The sequence below is a fragment of the Syngnathus floridae genome, chromosome 15, assembly GCF_059516105.1.
Source record: "Syngnathus floridae isolate MCC-2025c chromosome 15, RoL_Sflo_1.0, whole genome shotgun sequence".
In the NCBI taxonomy this organism is placed as follows: domain Eukaryota; kingdom Metazoa; phylum Chordata; class Actinopteri; order Syngnathiformes; family Syngnathidae; genus Syngnathus; species Syngnathus floridae.
In genome coordinates, this window is record NC_142427.1 from 9,328,103 (window position 1) to 9,342,322 (window position 14,220).

General features: G+C 45.6%; 2 protein-coding genes and 1 long non-coding RNA gene across 4 annotated transcripts; 2 read left to right on the plus strand and 1 right to left on the minus strand.

Moving 5' to 3' along the window:
* Positions 1-269: 269 nt before the first annotated feature.
* lrrc32 (leucine rich repeat containing 32) lies at positions 270-5,089 on the minus strand. 2 transcript variants are annotated; one of them, XM_088398011.1, is made up of 3 exons: positions 4,863-5,089; positions 4,544-4,637; positions 270-3,462 (listed from the first exon to the last, which is right to left on the minus strand). In XM_088398011.1, exons 2-3 carry the CDS (start codon positions 4,631-4,633, stop codon positions 1,615-1,617), a joined length of 1,938 nt encoding a protein of 645 aa, XP_088254137.1. In that variant the 5' UTR covers positions 4,634-4,637; positions 4,863-5,089; the 3' UTR covers positions 270-1,614. The 2 variants fall into 2 exon arrangements, with proteins under 2 accessions (XP_088254137.1, XP_088254136.1); XM_088398010.1 differs by lacking the exon at positions 4,863-5,089 and having other exon boundaries at positions 4,544-4,677.
* On the plus strand, positions 1,648-5,932 carry LOC148386466 (uncharacterized). The gene is made up of 3 exons (XR_015862969.1): positions 1,648-2,204; positions 3,609-3,718; positions 4,481-5,932. It is a non-coding gene; the product is annotated as an uncharacterized LOC148386466 (long non-coding RNA).
* A 173-nt stretch (positions 5,933-6,105) lies between these two features.
* On the plus strand, positions 6,106-9,333 carry LOC148386467 (serine/arginine-rich splicing factor 1-like). The gene is made up of 4 exons (XM_088398012.1): positions 6,106-6,604; positions 7,009-7,169; positions 7,257-7,429; positions 7,937-9,333. Exons 1-4 carry the CDS (start codon positions 6,411-6,413, stop codon positions 8,144-8,146), a joined length of 738 nt encoding a protein of 245 aa, XP_088254138.1. The 5' UTR covers positions 6,106-6,410; the 3' UTR covers positions 8,147-9,333.
* Positions 9,334-14,220: the final 4,887 nt, after the last annotated feature.

Consider the following 14,220-nt stretch of genomic DNA (forward strand, 5'->3'; position numbering starts at 1 on the left):
GCCAATTAAGTGTGTGCGTGAGCGCGTGTAATTTTGCTGACTGCCAAAAAGCTGTCAGGGTGAAATTGAAGGCATTCAAGTCATTGTTGTCGCTGATCTTGCTTATCTTTGCTAAAAAAAAATAATTAAAAACTCACTGTCGTCTCGGGCGCCATCTGGTGGAGATTCAACGACACTGCTGGTAGCCAAATTACTATACCAAAAAAAGCCCGTTTAAAACGTATATTATTTGTTATATTTAAGTTGATTATCAAAAGGAAGGGCCAAGACAAAGAAAAGTCATTTTATTGGGTGCTTAAAAGCTATTTTTCATCTAATTAAATCACTTTTACCACAGCTTTTATCTTATCTCGCAACAACTATCATTTACTGTACACAAAAAATACATATTTGTGTCATGTAAATGTCCTCCAATTCTGGAATGAATTAACCTAATAAGTACCATTTGGTTCATTTACCGTACCATGTTCTGGAATTTATTGTATGTTTGCAAGTTCCTGTGTAGTCATGTTTTCGTTTAAAGGCGTTTTTTGATCTCAGTGGGACTTAAGTGGACTGTTGAGTGTCACCATGAGTCACTGGCAGCTCACGCAAACTTGGATGGTGAGGCCTGCTTCAAATTAAGCTCCCCCAAGGCCTCTTCTGAACCTCCATGGGCCCCATCCTGTAAATGCAATACTGGATTTTCACTTATTATCATAATTGTCATTATTAGTATTGTTTATTGTTGTGTTGCTGATGAATACAAGCTTATGGATCAAATCTACAGATTAAGATCACTTGAGTGTGACATAAACAAAACCGTCTAGACGTTTGATTGTGTTTATTACGGCTAAATATAGACCAAGATTCCATCTCGGCTTTCCTGTAAAGAAGCAGCGCCTTCCAGAAGTCACTTTGACATTGCTCTGGTGCTTAGTATAGCATCTTTTTACAAACAATTTAGTTAGCAACTATGCTAGTCTCCATAAACAGAGAGAAAGGCTCTGTGCATAATACGTGAGAAATACTTTTGTTTACTTTCACGCAAAACATTTGACACAAACGCCAGAGTTAACATTCGAGTACACCCAAAGCTACTTTGTCAAAAAGAGAAAAAAGAAAGTGTTCAATATTTAATCACACATGTTGTCAGTGTACATTATCTTATGAAATGATCTTTTTTGGTACAAACGTGTTCCATCATAATAAAACAGTGTCACAGCTATTATTGCGAGTGCTCAGTCCGATAGTTTTAAAATCTTCATCTCGGCTAATATAAAAATAAATTATATGGTTTTTTTTAAAAATAAATGTCATTAGTGTTCACAAATGACAAAAAAACAAGAGGAAGCGTAAAGTGCAAAACTACTTGTGGCGTAATAAGAGGATCGGTCGCCAGTCTTTAATGATGACATCATAATTTACCCACTATTTCTTTTTGCGATCGTTTGTAGTGTTGTTAGCTTTATTTTCAAGATAGTTTCCAGACTAGCTAAACTGCTAGTGCATGATTATCTTCTTATCATGAAAAATATTAAACCTATTAATGACTGCAAATCCTTACCTATTAAGAATTTTGAAAATCTGATTTTGAGATCAGAAATCCACTTCTGTTTTTGTTGTTGTAATTCTTCATGCGCTAAACCTTCGGATGTATTTCCCCTTCCTGGATTTACAGAATTTCACCAGCAATCCCAAGACTATCACCACCAAGAACCCAGTGACCACAATGATGACGATGTAGTTGGCTTTCTTTTGCCCACTGCACATCTCCTGAGTGACCTTCTCGATGTTGACCGGTTCCGAGCCCTCGTGGAGAACGCACGTCGCGGCCTCGATGTCGGCCACCACCACGGCTGAGTGTTGAAGAAGGCGTACTAAATCCAGGTTACCGCAGCAGCTGAGCGGATTGTCACCCACGTAGAGCGTCTTCAGTGAATGTTCTAGCGCTGCCATGGTGGTGCGCTCCAGGGTGACCAAACTGTTGTTCTGCAGGTTGAGCGTCTCGATGGACAACTCTCGCTTCCATGCGGGGAGGCTGGTCAGGTGATTGGTGGACAGGTCGACCAGTTTCAGGCTCCTCAGCGATGACATGTCCGTGTTCAGATGGGAGATGTTGCTCTCCCTCAAAAGAAGCTGGACCAGGGAGTGCTCCAGACCGCCTAGGGAGTCTTGGTGCATCTCCATGCCGTGGTTGAGAGACAAGTCCAGCAGATTGAGAGGTGTGTTAGCAAATGCTCTACAAGGCAAAGTCTTTAGATTGTTCTCAGAAAGATAAAGGAACTTCAGCTTTGGAAGAGAAGAGAACGAGACACAACATGGAGGATTTTGATCTGGTTTTGTCTCTGAGGGACACACTTGGAGATTGTTCCCGTGAAGCTGTAGGAGGTTCAGACTTGGAAGTTTCTGGAACGTTTCTTGTGCAAGGGTTCTCAGGTCGTTACCTTGCAGGAAGAGCTCCTCCAAAGCTTGCAGAGTTCCTTCACCGAGCGAAAGGTTCTGTAGGGAGTTGTAACTAAGGTTGATAACCTTGGCTGCAGGAAGGAGGTTTTGGTCGGTGATGGAAAACACGGAGACGCAGTTGTTGCTAACGTTCAGGACCTCTAGTGACATCATAGTGTGAAAGAAGGACTCCTGCAAGTCTGTGAGCTGGTTGTAACTTAAGTCTAAGTATCTCAGGTGCTTCAAACATGGCTCGGACATCTTTGTCTGGGCCATGTCCGTCACTTGGACACTCTGCAAACGATTGCGTGACAGGTCCAGATGTTGGATTGCGTTGTTTGTGGGCAACAGTGGGAAATAAGGCAGTTTATTTCGGCTCAGATCCAGAAAGGCGAGGCGGTACGGCTCGGCCGATTTGGTACTCTGGAAGAGCTCCAGGCTGTTCCTGCTGAGGTTTAACACTCTCAGGCAGCTCAGGTTAAAGTCCGTAATGCAAGTGATAGAGTTCTTGGACAAGTCCAGTTCGCTGAGGCCATCAAGAGAGTCAAACGCACCGTCTTCAATCTCCAAAATGACATTGTTGTGGAGGCTAATCCTCCTCAAGGCCAAGGAGCCGCTGAAAGTATTTTGGGCGATCTTGGTGATGCTGTTGCTGCTCAACGAGAGCTCCATCAGCGAAGGAGTGTCGGCTAGAAAGAAGTCAGACATCCCCGTGTACAAACCATTACTGGAGAGGTCCAGACACTCCACGGCCGCAAGTGTTCCGATTTGATTTTTAGCCTGAGCAAACAAATTGAGACGATTCCCGGATAGGTCCAGGACTCTGAGGTCACGCATGGCTTCCAAAAGTCCCGGCTGAATGAAGTGGATCATGTTGGAGTGCAGATCCAGTTGATGCAAGCCCGTGTGGCCAGCCAGTGTGTCGCGGCTGAGATTCCACAGCTGGTTGTGTGAGAGGTCCAACGCTTGGACGCCCGTCGGGAGGTCAACGGGGGTGCCGGTGAGGCTCAAATCCCTGCAGATCGCACTCGTACCCGCCTGCCGGCGTAAGACAAACACACAAAATCCCCAAACATGTTCAAAGAGCACTTTTTGATTTACAAGGCCTGCGATGCGGAGACGTTTAGAACCATCGGGCCAATAAAAACCTCCTCTCTCGGTAAATCTGTTATTTTGCTGTTTAGAGACGTAACACCATCCGGCTGGACGCTTCTCACCTCCTTTGGCCAAGAAGATAAATCACGAGGGAAATTCCAAAACCATGTACCGACAAAAAGTTCAAAAGTACCTCATGGTTGGCAACTTTCTCTGCCTTGGCACAATGTATATATTTGACTTTTTTTTTACGTTTATAATGGAAAACATATGGCCAGAAGACCCCCACCGGCCCAGCACCACCACCCAGCCGTGATCCCCCCTCCGGTCCAAAAACAGCCCATAAAACTGTCTCCATCTCCAATTTCTCACTAAAGCCTTTCAGATTCTCGGCATACTTGCGGTTTTGATGAAAAGCTTCTCGTTGCTTACCGAATGACGTAAACAAAGGCTACCTAGCTAGTAAATGTTTTTTAGTGAACCCTGGGGTACACCTAAAGCATTTAAGTGGATTATATTAGCATTTTCATTGATTGTCCCTTCTTTCTTACTCTCTTCTGTCCCTTCTGTTCGATCATTTCCATCCTGCAAATGTTTCCCAAAACAATTTTTATTCGTCAAAATCATGATTGAGTGGCTAACTTTTCTTTCACTTATCTGTGATTCAATTTCTCGTCATTTAGCAAAGGAGTAATTCCTTTGTAATTCATAAAACGGGAAGTGGGGTGATTTTTCTTTTGCGTACCCGATTTGTCACCCACTTACAACATCGCAGCATGGGTGTGGGTAATCTCAAGGGTGTGTGTACTAGGAAACCTGGGTCAAATAGTCAAACGTGATTCACTGGGAATATCTCCAGAGTGAAGTCAAATAAATGAAACAGCTCAAGCAGATTAGGAATCTCATCTCCGTTGCCGTGTGCAACGTGTCCAAATAAACGCAGCCCTGTCTATTTATTTAGATGAAAACGTGAGGAATGCACATCTGCTGAACAAACACGAGAAAGGGAGTAACGTTCACTTACGATGTGGCACGAAGGGCGATGGTGAGGAGGGTGGATCGCCGCCACCACGCAGCCAACCAGAAGCGGGAAGAGCAGCGGGAAGAAGGCCATGATGCTGCGGAACAAGGACATCATCAGTACAGGCACAGGCGCAGGCTGGAAGTGAAAGGCCCCACGTAAAGAAGGCCAAGAGGAAGTAGACCTGTGCTGACCTATGACTAAGCTATTTATATACTAACAAAAGGGGCTTTTTTGTTTTCTTTTTAAAAACTGGTTCGACAGAAAGCCAATGACAAGAAATGAACTTTGGCTTAGTTTTAGACAATCCACAAATAGATACCTGACTCCTGGCACACGATGAATCTTTGCAGTGTGTCTTGAGCACGTCGATTTCACATCTTCAGCCACTTGTGTGCGCACGCCGCCATCTAACACCTCCAAAAGAAGATCAACAGAGATCACACGACCACTGCAATCCTCAACGCTCCTCTCCGATGACGCTTTTCCCTTCTTCCTCCTCGTGCCGTTCGGCTCGGACTGCTTGTTCCAGCATCCTGTGAGAACATCCTGCAGGGCCAGCCCCCCCCGTTCCCTCTCTTCTCAGGGAAATGCCTTAAAAGGGGGGTTGGCAGTCCGATTGGATTCCTCATTTCAGGGAGACACATGTTTATGTCTTGCGCAAATACCCCCAATTTATCAAAACCTGCCCCTTTCTCTGTGTTATCATCAGGAGGAATTTAGGGTATTTCAAACAAGTGAAAGGTTACATCTGCTTTTGCTTAATAAGAAAAACTTTTTATATTGTATTTTTATAACATTTGAAACAAGCATTTAGAATGGGAGGTGTTGATGAGTCCCACATCCTGATGACTTATGACGTGTCTTATTGTCTTGTGACTCTTTGGTTCGCACCACAAATGACAGGATAATGAAAAAAACATGAGAAACTTTTTTTTTGTCTGTTTCAAGTGAAAATGGATATTGACGCTTTTCCAGGTGATCCACAGGTGTCAAACTCAAGGCCCGGGGGCCAGATACATCCCGCCACATCATTTTATGTGACCTGTGAAGACAAATTGTGCATCAAATTCGTGTGTCATTACTAGAATTGCAAGTTGTCTTCACTTTTAATATCTTTTTTTTTTTATATTTGACCAGTTTTTACTCGTCTGCTTTGAAAATGAGTTATTTGTCAGTTTGTTTTGTAGCTTTTACTGTATAAAATATGAGGTGCTCATACATTTATTTGGGTTGACAGTCATGTCTACAATGCGGCCCGCGAAATAAATGAGTTTGACACCCCTGTGTAAGTTTTACACAGTCACATTTTAATTTAGTAAGGAAAGATTTGATGAACTCAAAATATTTTATTAACTATCATATTTTCAGTGTTTTATTATGTATTTACTTTATATACATTGAGTTTGGCACAAAAACATGTTTACATTTCAATTGATCAAGGTTTATTACCATCAAATTAGTAAATAAAATAATCCAAAAGGGATACTGACGATTACGCTCACTGACGTAGTTTACACGTTTCTCCTGTAGGTGTCAGTGTGCACAACTCCCCAGCTACTTTTAAATAGTCCAACGAAGAAGAAGTCGGTGTTGGCGGAAAGTGGAGAGGCAAGCACCTTGAGGGAATTAGCGCAATCTGCTTCCACGTTAATACCTTGAGCGATTTAACGTATACCGCCACCAAGTCTTGCCCAAAATATTCCCCGTGTGGTTCCCAACGGCCAGGTGAGAAGAGCTGAACTGCAACTGCCCTTCTTAGTCGTTTAAAACCAGCGAACACGCTAAGTAGCCTCGCTCGCTAGCCTCACTAGCTAGCTAGCTAGCCCATACACTTCCACGCTACCACGTCCATTGTGCGCTAGCTAGCATGTCTAGCGGAGGCATTATCCGCGGACCCGCGGGGAGCAACGACTGCCGCATCTACGTCGGCAACCTGCCGCCCGATATCCGCTCTAAGGACGTCGAAGACCTCTTCTACAAGTACGGCTCCATCCGTGATATCGATCTGAAAAACCGACGAGGAGGACCGCCATTCGCCTTCGTGCAGTTCGAGGACCCGAGGTGAGCGCGAAACGCACGTCTCTAGCGCGGGTTGTCCGTTTAAATTTAAATTTTATCGACTCAAATTGCGTTTTTATTCATATATTTCGCAAAAGAAATGTGCATTTAATGGCACATTTGACTAAGCCTAACTACGGTAAACTTGAGGCCCCAATGTATCAAACAAAGGCCGATAATTTTATTTAATTCTGAATTGTTTGCTAAGTGAACGTTTTCTGCAATTTAAAATGAGGGAAATGTACTCTGGTTTTGTCATGCAGTTAGCTTTTCTAAAATGTAATTTACCACATTACAATACAATCAAATATAAGACTATGCGTAGATCAAACAAAGCAAACGTTAAAACTTTTATAAAGTATGTTTGTGCGCATATGTAGTAGCTGTGTAACTGTTTGATTTGACAGGGACGCAGATGACGCCGTGTACGGTCGTGACGGCTATGACTACGATGGCTACCGACTGCGAGTGGAGTTCCCCCGAAGTGGACGAGGAGGAGCAGCAGGCCCACCTAGGGGTCGATACGGACCACCATCTAGGCGCTCTGAGTACAGGGTCATCGTGTCAGGTGAGCTGTGGCTTCCTCAGTGTGCTAGCTTGGTGTAAAAGTCACTTCATGTGTGATTTACATATGCATTAATGATTATTTTTTCAGGTCTACCTCCTAGTGGGAGTTGGCAGGACCTGAAGGACCACATGCGAGAGGCGGGCGATGTGTGCTACGCTGACGTGAACCGCGATGGCAGCGGCGTGGTGGAGTTTGTGCGGAAGGAGGACATGACATACGCCGTGCACAAGTTGGACAACAGCAAGTTCCGCTCCCACGAGGTATGTGGGGCGTAGGGGAAAGAGCCCGAAAAGCGGGCACAAATCATTTGAATTGTGCAGAGAGTTAATATTTTAATGAATGAATGGACAAATGAAGTATTTATTTTTAGGTTTCTTGTATTTGCCGTTTGGCTGTATAGATATTATTGCAACTCCACATTGAGGACGATATAACGTAATTACAATTTAAGTTTAACAATCAACGCTAAGACTATTCCTGCACAATGCAAATGCTCGGTGGGCTGTCACCTAAGCAGGGGAGACCCGACTTCCCTCTGCCCAGCCACTTCGTCCAGTTTTTCCAGGCGGGATCCCGAGGCTTTCCCAGGCCAGCAAGGGAGACTGTCCAACATGTCCTGGGTCGTCTCCGGGGACGCGGCTCTCGGGGGGGCACATGTCCAAAACACCCAACCCGCTGCCCGGCCACGTCATGAGGACCAGCCGCAGCTGTTCTCTAAGCACCCGATCTGTTCGCCGTGCAACACTAAGCATTTCTTTTGTCTGCAGGGCGAGACGGCGTACATTCGTGTTAGGATGGACGGCCACCGCAGCCCCAGCTACGACCGCTCCCGCAGCCGGAGCAGAAGCCGGAGCCGAAGCAAGAGCCGATCGCGGAGCTACTCCCCCGCTCGTCGCGGCCGGGCCTCGCCGCGCTATTCCCCACGGCGCTCTCGCTCCCATTCCCGTTCCCGCTCTCGTTCTCGCTCCCGCACCTAGAGCCACCGGTGCCGCGCTGACTTGACGTAGAGCGGCACGTCAGGAGAGAGGGCAAAAGAAACCTCGGAGTTGGATCCCGTTTGTCATGTATTTCTCATCAGCCCTGCCGTTTTGAGCTTTCTGTTGCTGCCCGTCCCCCTTTCCTTCCCTTCACTGTGTGTTGGGTGGCATTTTTTTTATCTTGTTTTTCATTTTACTCACCATTCCGTCATTTCCCCACCCCCCTCTTCCCAGCTCCTTGAACGCTGCCGCTATTGCTGTGCTTTTTCTTTGGCTTCTCAAAGCATTTTGTCCGCTGATCTTCTTGTGTGTCTCTCTGTAGAGATCAGAGCGGCAGGATAGGATGGGAAGAGAAGGAAACAGTTCAAATTAGGATAAAGAGGAGGAGGAGGATGAGAAGGAGGAGGATACAAATGTGGCACGCAATGGTATGATGGTTGTGCCTTTACAAACATCTAATTGTGAGGCTGTTCACATGTTTTTACACTTAAATTGGTGCCCCATTCTTGCTCAATACTCAATCACCCACTGCAGGAATAAACTTCTGCATTCATTTTGTTTGTAGGTGGTACCCTCCACCCTTTATTATTTTTTCTTCTTAATTTGCTTTGTAGTTTTCTCCAACCCTGTTAAGTGTCATCAAAATGTAGATATTTTTTCCTTTCAATGCGAAGGTGTGATTCTAACTCCTTCTCTTTGGTTCTGCTGGTATTCTGAAGGTTTGGACTGGGCTCATTGTCACCCCATCCGGAGCCGGATCAGGATTTAGGATTTTTAGGCATCAGGATGGATACAAGGAGCAGGAGCGTTGGAGATTTTTCTTTGTTCGTTTGTTTGTTGTTTGTACCTGGACAAGTTCCCACGTCCAACCTTTCAAGCATTGTAGTTCATAGTCTAAGCTAATTCGGCGTTCCCAAAGAAACACATGTAGTGGTAATTTTCCATGTTGTGGAATTTCATAATTAGTGGCAGTGTTGTGACTTTTTTTTAATTATGGTTGGAAAAGGAAGAGCTGGGATCAAACCCTCGGAGGGCTTCCCGACAGTGGAGGGAGAGGATAAAAAGAGTGAGGAAATGTGGTTTGTATCTTAGATCCGCTTTTTTCCGGTGGGATGGTTTGTTTTTCATAAATAGAGTCTCCGGTGTCATCAGAGCTTTATTCTCTTTTAATAAAAATTTAAAACGTAGACCATGTGTCCGGAGTTTTCATTGTGAATGTTCTGAAAACCTACTGCTTAACTGCTCATTTCTCTGTACATTCCTACAGGTAACAGATGAGTGTTTCAAGTTAATTGGTTAGTACGACTGCGAGAAATAATGAAATATTCACTGAGAATAAAATGAAAAAAAATGACCTGGGTCTGGGTGACCAGACGTCCTCTTTTCCTGGACATGTCCTACTTCTCAGCCCCAAAAATATGTCCGGGGGGAACTTCAAAAATTGTCCGGGATTTTATTCGACTGCCTCACATGTACCGCACATTGTCAATAGAATTGCCACTCCGTTCTATTTCACTCTGTACTACCAGGTTTTTCTGTAATTGTTCGTTAATAAGTCACGCCCTTCTCCTCAAATCTAGCCACCAACAGTAGTGACAAGGTCCAGGAGGGACCCTAGGGGTTAGAGCTAGGGTTAGGGTTAGAGCTAGGGTTGGGTTGGAGTTAGAGCTAGGGTTAGGATTAGAGCTAGGGTTAGTGTTAGGGCCAGGGTTAGAGCTTGGGTTAGGGTTAGAGCTAGGGTTAGGTTTAGAGCTAGGGTTCGGGTTAGAGCTAGGGTTAGTGTTAAGGTTAGGGTTAGAGCTAGGGTTAGGTTTAGAGCTAGGGTTCGGGTTAGAGCTAGGATTAGTGTTAAGGTTAGAGCTAGGGTTAGGGCTAGGGTTAAGGTTAGGTTTAGGCTTAGAGTTAGAGCTACAGTCCATAAAACCATATATATTCCATACAATCTGAGGAAGGGTTCCATAGTGTAGTGATTAGTGCTCTGGACTCTCACCCCAGCGACCCAGGTTCAAATCCCAGTGAGACCTAAATTATTTTAGGGTTAGAGCTAGGGTTAGGATTAGGGTTAGGGTTAGAGCTAGGGTTAGGGTTAGAGCTAGGGTTAGTGTTAGGGTTAGAGCCAGGGTTAGAGCTCGGGTTAGGGTTAGAGCTAGGGTTCGGTTTAGAGCTCGGGTTAGGGTTAGGGTTAGAGCTAGGATTAGTGTTAAGGTTGACACCTGTGACCTTTGACCATGATATTTGCCTAATAAAGTGGCCTGTTATTAGGTACACTTGAAAATGGCAGTGTACCTAATGGAGTGTCCGTGTGATTCCCTCGTTAAGTGCACCTGCGTGAAAAGTTTTAGCTCCTGCAGAACGTGAAAGGAGCTAAAACTTTTCACGCAGGTGCACTTAACGAGGGAATCTTGGAAAACATGTTAGAATGCGGCCCTGAGGACTAGAGCTTGACGCCTGTGACCTTGGACCATGAACTGATTCTAAAGATTCAGTTCACTTAAAAGAACTGGAATGCACATCACTAGTTGCTGTGTGCTTTTACTAACAGTGACACTGACGTAAAATACACAGTCAAGTTGAGACACCTCGACTGTGATCGCCACTCAGCCGCTGTCAGAACAGCAGAGCGTCTTTAAAAGTGACTTTGTTCTTAATGTTGCAATATTTTATAGAGCTAGTCAAAAACAGTAAACAAAGCCATATTGATTCTTTTGGATTTTGATCACAATCACTTTCAATCGTTTATTCCTTACACTGTCTAAAACCTTTTTTCAAAAACTGTCACTTTCATTTACAAAATAAATACAATTTAATATTAATATTAATATTCAATTATTCGACTCTCCATACATATATGGAACCCTTGCTGTTGTCCATACGCTGTTGTTATACTTGTTTACTCGTTTGTCTGTTGTGGGCCATGTCTTGTCACCGTGGGATAGGGGAGAATGAAATTTCGGTTTCTTTGTGTGTCTTTGGCATGTGGAGAAATAATGCTGACTTTGACATATAGGAATAGAACTTTACATCTTTTGCTTAGGCTTAGGGTTAGGCTTGCTCTTGCTGTGTTTAGGGTTAGGGTTAGGGTTTGGGTTAGGCTTGCTCTCGCTTTTGCTGTGCTTAGGCTTAGGGTTAGGCTTGCTCTTGCTGTGTTTAGGGTTAGGGTTAGGGTTTGGGTTAGGCTTGCTCTCGCTTTTGCTGTGCTTAGGCTTAGGGTTAGGCTTGCTCTTGCTGTGCTTAGGGTTAGGGTTAGGGTTTGGGTTAGGCTTGCTCTCGCTTTTGCTGTGCTTAGGCTTAGGGTTAGGCTTGCTCTTGCTGTGTTTAGGGTTAGGGTTTGGGTTAGGCTTGCTCTCGCTTTTGCTGTGCTTAGGCTTAGGGTTAGGCTTGCTCTTGCTGTGTTTAGGGTTAGGGTTAGGGTTTGGGTTAGGCTTGCTCTCGCTTTTGCTGTGCTTAGGCTTAGGGTTAGGCTTGCTCTTGCTGTGTTTAGGGTTAGGGTTAGGGTTTGGGTTAGGCTTGCTCTCGCTTTTGCTGTGCTTAGGCTTAGGGTTAGGCTTGCTCTTGCTGTGCTTAGGGTTAGGGTTAGGGTTTTGTTTAGGCTTGTTCTCGCTTTTGCTGTGCTTAGGCTTAGGGTTAGGCTTGCTCTTGCTGTGTTTAGGGTTAGGGTTAGGGTTTGGGTTAGGCTTGCTCTCGCTTTTGCTGTGCTTAGGCTTAGGGTTAGGCTTGCCCTTGCTGTGTTTAGGGTTAGGGTTAGGGTTTGGGTTAGGCTTGCTCTCGCTTTTGCTATGCTTAGGCTTAGGGTTAGGCTTGCTCTTGCTGTGTTTAGGGTTAGGGTTAGGGTTTGGGTTAGGCTTGCTCTCGCTTTTGCTGTGCTTAGGCTCAGGGTTAGGCTTGCTCTTGCTGTGTTTAGGGTTAGGGTTAGGGTTTGGGTTAGGCTTGCTCTCGCTTTTGCTGTGCTTAGGCTTAGGGTTAGGCTTGCTCTTGCTGTGCTTAGGGTTAGGGTTAGGGTTTGGGTTAGGCTTGCTCTCGCTTTTGCTGTGCTTAGGCTTAGGGTTAGGCTTGCTCTTGCTGTGTTTAGGGTTAGGGTTTGGGTTAGGCTTGCTCTCTTTTTTGCTGTGCTTAGGCTTAGGGTTAGGCTTGCTCTTGCTGTGTTTAGGGTTAGGGTTAGGGTTTGGGTTAGGCTTGCTCTCGCTTTTGCTGTGCTTAGGCTTAGGGTTAGGCTTGCTCTTGCTGTGCTTAGGGTTAGGGTTAGGGTTTGGGTTAGGCTTGCTCTCGCTTTTGCTGTGCTTAGGCTTTGGGTTAGGCTTGCTCTTGCTGTGTTTAGGGTTAGGGTTAGGGTTTGGGTTAGGCTTGCTCTCACTTTTGCTGTGCTTAGGCTTAGGGTTAGGCTTGCTCTTGCTGTGTTTAGGGTTAGGGTTAGGGTTTGGGTTAGGCTTGCTCTCGCTTTTGCTGTGCTTAGGCTTAGGGCTAGGCTTGCTCTTGCTGTGCTTAGGGTTAGGGTTAGGGTTTGGGTTAGGCTTGCTCTCGCTTTTGCTGTGCTTAGGCTTAGGGTTAGGCTTGCTCTTGCTGTGTTTAGGGTTAGGGTTTGGGTTAGGCTTGCTCTCGCTTTTGCTGTGCTTAGGCTTAGGGTTAGGCTTGCTCTTGCTGTGTTTAGGGTTAGGGTTAGGGTTTGGGTTAGGCTTGCTCTCGCTTTTGCTGTGCTTAGGCTTAGGGTTAGGCTTGCTCTTGCTGTGTTTAGGGTTAGGGTTAGGGTTTGGGTTAGGCTTGCTCTCGCTTTTGCTGTGCTTAGGCTTAGGGTTAGGCTTGCTCTTGCTGTGCTTAGGGTTAGGGTTAGGGTTTGGGTTAGGCTTGCTCTCGCTTTTGCTGTGCTTAGGCTTAGGGTTAGGCTTGCACTTGCTGTGTTTAGGGTTAGGGTTAGGGTTTGGGTTAGGCTTGCTCTCGCTTTTGCTGTGCTTAGGCTTAGGGTTAGGCTTGCTCTTGCTGTGCTTAGGGTTAGGGTTTGGGTTAGGCTTGCTCTCGCTTTTGCTGTGCTTAGGCTTAGGGTTAGGCTTGCTCTTGCTGTGCTTAGGGTTAGGGTTTGGGTTAGGCTTGCTCTCGCTTTTGCTGTGCTTAGGCTTAGGGTTAGGCTTGCTCTTGCTGTGTTTAGGGTTAGGGTTAGGGTTTGGGTTAGGCTTGCTCTCGCTTTTGCTGTGCTTAGGCTTAGGGTTAGGCTTGCTCTTGCTGTGCTTAGGGTTAGGGTTTGGGTTAGGCTTGCTCTCGCTTTTGCTGTGCTTAGGCTTAGGGTTAGGCTTGCTCTTGCTGTGTTTAGGGTTAGGGTTAGGGTTTGGGTTAGGCTTGCTCTCGCTTTTGCTGTGCTTAGGCTTAGGGTTAGGCTTGCCCTTGCTGTGTTTAGGGTTAGGGTTAGGGTTTGGGTTAGGCTTGCTCTCGCTTTTGCTGTGCTTAGGCTTAGGGTTAGGCTTACTCTTGCTGTGTTTAGGGTTAGGGTTAGGGTTTGGGTTAGGCTTGCTCTCGCTTTTGCTGTGCTTAGGCTTAGGGTTAGGCTTGCTCTTGCTGTGTTTAGGGTTAGGGTTAGGGTTTGGGTTAGGCTTGCTCTCGCTTTTGCTGTGCTTAGGCTTAGGGTTAGGCTTGCTCTTGCTGTGCTTAGGGTTAGGGTTAGGGTTTTGTTTAGGCTTGTTCTCGCTTTTGCTGTGCTTAGGCTTAGGGTTAGGTTTGCTCTTGCTGTGTTTAGGGTTAGGGTTAGGGTTTGTTTAGGCTTGCTCTCGCTTTTGCTGTGCTTAGGCTTACGGTTAGGCTTGCTCTTGCTGTGTTTAGGGTTAGGGTTAGGGTTTGGGTTAGGCTTGCTCTCGCTTTTGCTGTGCTTAGGCTTAGGGTTAGGCTTGCTCTTGCTGTGTTTAGGGTTAGGGTTAGGGTTTGGGTTAGGCTTGCTCTCGCTTTTGCTGTGCTTAGGCTCAGGGTTAGGCTTGCTCTTGCTGTGTTTAGGGTTAGGGTTAGGGTTTGGGTTAGGCTTGCTCTCGCTTTTGCTGTGCTTAGGCTTAGGGTTAGGCTTGCTCTTGCTGTGCTTAGGGTTAGGGTTAGGGTTTGGG